The sequence below is a fragment of the Chenopodium quinoa genome, unplaced genomic scaffold (genome assembly GCF_001683475.1).
Source record: "Chenopodium quinoa cultivar QQ74 unplaced genomic scaffold, ASM168347v1, whole genome shotgun sequence".
Classification (NCBI taxonomy): domain Eukaryota; kingdom Viridiplantae; phylum Streptophyta; class Magnoliopsida; order Caryophyllales; family Amaranthaceae; genus Chenopodium; species Chenopodium quinoa.
The window spans coordinates 4,625,989-4,633,371 of record NW_018744080.1 but is presented as its reverse complement, the minus strand read 5'-3'; the positions used below and the strand labels follow the sequence as shown (position 1 = coordinate 4,633,371).

General features: G+C 33.4%; 1 protein-coding gene across 2 annotated transcripts in view; it reads left to right on the top strand.

The window, feature by feature from the left end:
- The first annotated feature begins 238 nt into the window (after positions 1-238).
- LOC110691583 (uncharacterized protein At4g19900-like) overlaps positions 239-7,383 on the top strand; it is a 40,279-nt gene continuing 33,134 nt past the window's right edge. The window contains exons 1-3 of one of the 2 annotated variants that reach the window (XM_021868523.1): positions 239-852; positions 4,760-5,667; positions 7,122-7,274. In XM_021868523.1, the coding sequence (XP_021724215.1) occupies positions 580-852; positions 4,760-5,667; positions 7,122-7,274 (1,334 nt within the window). In that variant the 5' untranslated portion in view covers positions 239-579. The remainder of the gene's footprint in view (positions 853-4,759; positions 5,668-7,121; positions 7,275-7,383) is intronic. The other variant, XM_021868524.1, reaches the window with a different exon arrangement.

Genomic DNA, 7,383 nt, shown 5'->3' with positions numbered 1-7,383 from the left:
ATAAAATGTGTGTGCAACTATAAAGAAACGGAGGAAGTACAATTTTTTATTTCAAAATAACCTTTTCATATTCACAAAACGAGGCACCGTTACATTTAAAAATATAATGCGATATAGAAAGTCCTGCTTGTTTTGTGTGCGGCAGGCCATACCGTGTGACTACTTAAAGTAACCTATATAACATTGATTAAGTAACCCCTATTATACCGATCGAGTAACCCATATAACACTGACCGAGTGATTCTATAACAATGACGAAGTAACCCCTTTAATACTGATCAAGTAACCCTCATTACACTAGTGAAGTAACTTGTATAGCGGTTGGCTGCACGGTGTGGCTAGCCACATACGAAGTATAAGACTTTGCGTAAAAAGTCAGCCTTTTCCTTTAGTTTTTTTTAAATTTTTTTTTTTTTTTTTTTTTTTTTTTTTTTTTTTTTTTTTTGAAGATGGGTAAATTGCATAGTTGCACTACTACCCTCCTATTTGCTTTCTTAGCCCATGTATGGACTTTCTCCGTCCATGACTATAATTTTGAAGTGAAAAATCAAAGATGTTGCAGATACAACCCAGACGACGATGAACACATACTCCATAGTAGCAGCAACATTGCTGCTGCTTCTCTCATCACTTCATCCAACTTCATCCGACATTGTTGACTCAGAAGATGAGATCCAAGAGATTGACCATGAGCGATCTATCATTTCTTCTTCTTCCGGTTATTATTTTGATCATGCTTCTTCTGTTGTTCGTCGATCGTTAGACCCACGATCCGTTGATGATATTAATTGGTGGAGCGATTATGCGAGGCCATTTGATGGTGGGTTGGCTTATGATATTCAGGGAACCATGGTTAGTTCTGTATCAATTTCTTAATTTATTTATTTGTATGAATGATTTTTTCATCATTTGTTGATTTTATCAATCTTGCTATAACTTAAGAAATTGGGTTTTTCAATTGTTTGTTTGTGTATTTGTATTGATGGTGGCTTTGCTTATGATACTCATGCAAGCATGGTTAGTTCTGTATCAATTTATTAATTTATATGTATATTTTCTTCATAATTGGTATTTTATCATTCTTGCTAAATATTAAGAAATTAGGGTTATTCATTTATTTGGTTGTGTATTTGTATTGATGGTAAAAAGGCCTGTAACTTGGCAATTTCACAAAATTATCCAATATGAGTTGATCAATTATCTTTTGTCATTCTTCTGAGTTCTCGAAAGTCAACATCAATATTTGTCAAGTATGTTTGGCTGTGTGGGGGCAGTGGACGATATTTTAGGCTTAGTGTAGAAATTTGTGAATTCAAAAGTGGGATTTTGAAGAGAATTTGTTTTGGCAGGGTGGTCATCTTTGTTTTCCATCATCTCGGTGCTTTGGTTCGAGAAAATTGGCGAAATTTTGGTAGTATGGAGTCTTATTGGGTTATTTTTATGGAAGTGAGTCAACACTTAGACTATGGACAAGGGTGCAAAGTGTGTTCATTATGCGCCGAAAGAATAGAGTTTTACTTGTAAAAGAAGTTGCCATTGTGAAAAAAAGAATGAGCTCGTGTCCATGAGCTGATTTGCAGAAGTATTCATGGGGCACTCCCGAATATGTCCTTCTTTGATGTACTGTGAGATTAGAAAGTTCTGAATGTTTTTCCTTGGCTTTGATTTCCAGTGGACTTGGGCCTTCTCTTGTATCTTTTCTTTTGCTGCAACTTGAAATTGGTTTGTCTGATAAGAAAAAGTTTATCCTCATAGACAAGGGAATATGGATTTGATTGGAAATTTGAGCATAAACCAAACTAGAACTAGCTCAATCTAGCATAGAGCGAGGCCTATACAACAAACCTTCCAGTGATTGTCACTTAGTATTACCTATGCCACTTGAATTGTGTATTGATTGTATAGGTCCTAGTCTAAGAGATTGATATGGTAATTTGAAAAGTTATAAGGCATGGGGCCATCGTCAAAATTTTGGTCAAGAGGAAAAATTATGATAAGAATATGTATGCCCACAAATAAGTTTAGTAAATGAAGAGGAAAAGAGATGACAAAAATATGTGATATATGCTCACAAATGAGTTTAAGTTTATAGTTTTGAAGAGAAATATAAACAAATCAACCTGAATACCTGATGCTTGTCTTTGTGCATTTGTTATCTAAAAAGCATCCAAATAGATACAAAAGTATTTCACTAACTCCTTGTTCTTTCGCAATTGTAGAAGTACTTTGATTGAGGGAGATGGTGATAAGCCTAGAATATGTCATTAATTATACCGCCCTATCAAATTACCTAATTACCAAATTACAAATACATTGGCAAGTAGGGTTATATCACCACACAACCAATTCGAATTATAAAGAGTCATTGTGCGTTTTTTTTAAAAAATTTATTAGAGCTATTAATGTCTACTAAACACACACACACACACAAACACCCAAAAAAAAAAAAAACACTAATTAGACCGAGGAGAATATCAAGTGATAAAAATACTACGGGAAGGAAATCTAGGAAATAGTGATAAGTTCAAACAATCAATTGTGCTTAAATGATATGGGCTTAATTAGGGGAACTAACATATTAAAATCAATTCTAAGCATACAATCACGAAAATACTCCAACTAGATTAATTTACTGCCCTACAGTCAACCTAGCCTAAACCTAGATGAATTACTACTTTAAATCAAGTCGCTCTTGTGCGAAGAGCATATCATATCAAATCATTGATTTGCTAGAATGACCCTAAACACCTATGACAATCACCCACATTCACAAATTGACCAATCAATCATAGATTAGGCTTAATAAATCAATTAAGTTGATCACCATTACCTTCATTCCCCTACCCTAAAACAGGAAGTAAAGACATGAGAAGCATGGAGACACTAATCACTAACATAGTAAGGCTAAGCATGAGTAACAAAAATGATTAAGATTTAAACAAAGATTAATAAGTAATTAAAATAAGCAAACACAAAATAAACATAAATCTTTATTTTAGAGAAAGCAAGTAAATGAGAGAAGGAAAGAAGAATTACTCAACAAATGAAGAACTTGGATTGAAATGCTTGATATCATGAAGGTTTAACAATGGAAATTTGCTTTCTATCTACTTCTCTCTAAAACCTAAGCTAATCTCTGATTTGTGATCTTGAGTTTGATAAAAAGCCGTAATTACATGATTTAAAAGAATAAATACTCCCCTTGAAATCCCCTAAAAGTCAACTTAAAAGAGTTTTAATTCGGGTGATTGATACCCAAGGATTGGAGAGGTCGCTCCTTAGACTAGAGTAGTCAATCCGGAGTGGTCTTCGGTGTCGCTGATCCATAATCTCCAGTCAACTTAAGCATTCACTCCTTTGAAATGAGTGGTCACTCCACATTGCGAATTGGTTGCTACAAAACATTCACTTGTCCTAATTGCTAATTGGCAAGATTTTTGGAGGTGGCTTCAAAAGATTCAATTGAGCAATCTTCTACAACAATCACTCCTAATGCTAAACTGACTCCTCTTAGCCTTCTGATTTTGCTCCTTCTTCAATTCTTCATTCACTTTTAAGGAATTCGGGCTTCAAGCGACGTTCCTCGATCATGATGATGAGGTTCCCGAGCATCCTAAGAGAAGGTTTCATGCAAACTCTTCAACAAATGGGAAGGGGATCAATATAAGAGGGAAAATGGACATAAAACATCTAAAATCATGAAATTCTAACTTAAGTACTACCAAATGAAGAGAGTAAGGTCCAAAGGCCAAATCTTCAAGAAAAGGGGACGATTATGCGAGATAAAGGGCTAAATTATGGGGTTAATGAATCATATAAGTGGCCTAAAAGACCACTTATATGAGAGACATATGGAGAGGGATATAGGAAGAGAGAAAGGCAAGGTGGATCCAGGATTACAAATTTAGGGGACCAAAACTATTACAGAGTCACATTAACAAACAAATTGACCAAATAAATTGAGCTTAATTAACGATTGAGTTAATTATTGCATATTGAGTTGATCCCCCTTTAAGATAGAAGCATCACACAAATTTGCTAATTGAAATTGAGTTTGACATTGACAAATATACTATTTACTACCTCCGATTTTTTTTAGTTGCAACTTTGGGGTATTATTTGAGAGATATAAAATATTCAAAAGTTGTAACTAAAAAAAATCGGAGGTAGTATATTGCAATTCATTAAAATCTTTATCATTTAATGTTTAGTGTTTGTTTTACAAATAAAGGGGATAAGGAGGGAGAGGAGAGTGGGAGGGGAAGAGAGCACTTTCTCATTCTATTATTATTTTTTTTCCTAAACATAGAATAGCTTTGATGAATATTTTTCCGATGTTTTCTTAATTTTGTAAGTATAATCCCACCTCCTCACCCTGTTCCATATTGATAATAATAGAAAAAAAAAATTACAAAGTATTAACTAAAAGGAAATTATTGTTACCATGTTTCCTATTTTGTTTTAAAATATAGAATGCAATTTAAATGAGTGGCAATATCTTCTTGCAGCCTTTTAGGGTTAGCTAATTATTTTGTGAATGATTTGTATTGTTTAAATTATAATTCATCTAACAAACTTGGTAATGAATTGTATGTATTACTTAACATTTACTTTCATTCTTATTCTTTTTTTTTTCTTTTTTAATTTTTAAATTTTTTTATAGCGTCACTCCTTAAATTGCTGTCCATGTCATTTTCATATATATTTTTCTTCTTTTGTTTTTGTTTTGTTGATTAGAAGGAAATCATTGTTTGACTAGGTTGCATTTGGTTCAGATGATGTGCCTGCAGATGAGGAGTTGAGAAGGGAGTTGATTAAAGCAAATGGCATTGAAGATGCTCTTTTATTAAAACTAGGGTCCAAGTCTTCGCCCCTAAGGGATGGTTGGGGAGGTTGGTTTGATGCAAAGAGCGACTTTTTGAGGAAAGATAAGATGTTTAAGTCCAGGTTGGAAGTGTTAAATACAATGAGCAATCCACTTCTTCAGGATCCAGATGGGTTTGGAGTTACTGGATTTACAAGAGGAGATAAGATTGTGAAAAAAGGGTTGTTTCAGGAGATAAAGAAAGCTCCCATACTTATAAAGAAGTCCTTTGGATTTTCAGATGTTAGGTCCGATGAGGCTATTGACTATCAGGCCAAGGAACGTAGTAGTATGAATCGTGAAAGTTTGGACGGAGGTATTAAAGGAGAGAGATTGGGTGTTGAAAAAAATCTTGAAGCAAGGAAATATGAATTTAGAACTCTGGGTTATAATGAAATTGGGTTAGGTGATCATGCTATGAAAGGAGTATATGACCGATCCTTGAGAAAAAATGCAGAAGATTATGATTCTTCTTTGGGTAAAGATGGTGAAGGAGAAGCCCATAAAGCTGCAACACATAATGAGATTGAGTCTTCAGGCTCCATGTTTTCTGGTGGCAGAAGATGGGGATATTTTCCCGTACTGCATCCAAATCTATCCTTTTCAAATTTTATGGATTCCTTTTTCAGAAAATCTAAGTGTTCTATCAGGGTGTTTATGGTGTGGAATTCGCCCCCTTGGATGTATACTGTAAGACACCAGAGAGGCCTTGAAAGTGTGCTTTTTCACCATCCAGATGCCTGTATTGTTGTATTTTCAGAGACAATTGAACTTGATTTCTTCAAAGAGTTTCTGAAAGATGGGTATGTTTACAAAGTATCGTTCTATTTTTATATTCCGTAGTAGATCGTTCTATACCAATATTATGACGAATGATAAATGGTCATAGATCTTCTGAACTTGATTAACCCAAACCCATGGCTAGAAACCTTTTGGTCTATCGTCACCCTATTTCCCTTCTCATGTTTTATGGAAAATCTTTGATGAAACATTTTCCCTGATTGTGGTTTTCCCTAAACATGAGCATCTAGTTTGATAAGCTCTATTAATTCTGCTATTGAGATTCACAACAAAATGCACGAGTATTGGTATGATGCAACATCCTAGAAAATTCAAAAGTATTACCTTAATTGCAAAAAAAAAAAAAAAAAAAAAAAAGCGCTATCCTTTAATATATGAAAATAAAGCTATTTGTTATTTTAGAAAATACTTTCATAAAGTTGACTTTTGATAATAGACTACATAGTGATAAAATCTCATGGTTTAAATTGGCAATTTTTTGTTCTTTAAATGTTAAATATGTCTTGATACCTTGAAAACTTCTATGGTATACTTTTTTTTGAATATTAATTGGAGGAAATCACTATGGTATTGTGCATAAATTACCATCCTTTGGATGAATGGGTTTCATCCATGAAAGGTATATGAAAGGATCTTCTAAAGCAATCTGGTTGGTAGTTTATGTGGTATTGAGTTTTCCTAGCTTCTATTTATGTTCATAACTGGTTTGATGATGTCCAATTTAATCGTCACTCTATATTCTTTCATTAGTACTTTCATATGACTCTCTATGTTGATCCACCTATCTTTTACTCCCTCCGTTTTTAAATACTTGCTTCACTTTCCTTTTCCGGCCGTTTTTAAATACTTGCTCCATTTCCTCTTTTGAAAGCTTTTACAATATTTAATTCATTTCTCACACTTAGTGGATCCAACGTAATACTCTCTCTCCTCCTATTCTTCCACTTCTTTTGCTTTTTACAATTTTTTATTTTCTCAACTACCCCACTACCTCCATATTTTATTACTTTCTCCAATTTCTCCTAAAACTCCGCGCATGGAGAAATGGAGCAAGTATTTAAAAATGGAGGGGTTATCACTTTATTATACTAATCAATAAAAAAAAGTATTCCAATTTATTTATTTTATTTTATTTTATTTTATTTTTAATTTTTTTGAAACCCAAAAAGGTATTGTTTTCAATCCCATGTCCTCTATATATGCTCTTGGTACATCATAAAATTAGCTTGTGTTAAATCAAGGTTTGAAGGTGAGAACACTTCATAAGAACCTCCAACCTTTCTCCTTAGCCGACAACCAGGTCTTGCATATTCAGTATGGTATTGTTGGTCTATACTTGCTCTTGGTTAATGTATCAAATTATTGCTTTTGTGTTTTTACGGTGTATTTTGAGTATTTTTGTTCTCTATCTGTTTATTATTGTTAATCCTTTGACTAAATGATTTCATTTTGAAAGTAGTTTCAAAATCGCGGTAACTATGCCAAACTTGGAAGAACTTCTGAAAGATACACCTACAAGCATATTTACTTCTGTCTGGCATGAATGGAGGACTACAAAATTTTATTCTACTCATTACAGTGAACTCATTCGACTTGCTGCACTGTACAAGTAAGCTATATTACTTTAATGTTTATATCTTTGTTATCTTTCTTTCTTTTTTTTTTTTAAATTTTTTTTTAATTCGTTTTACTCATAATAGAGCTCCACTCATTTTGTT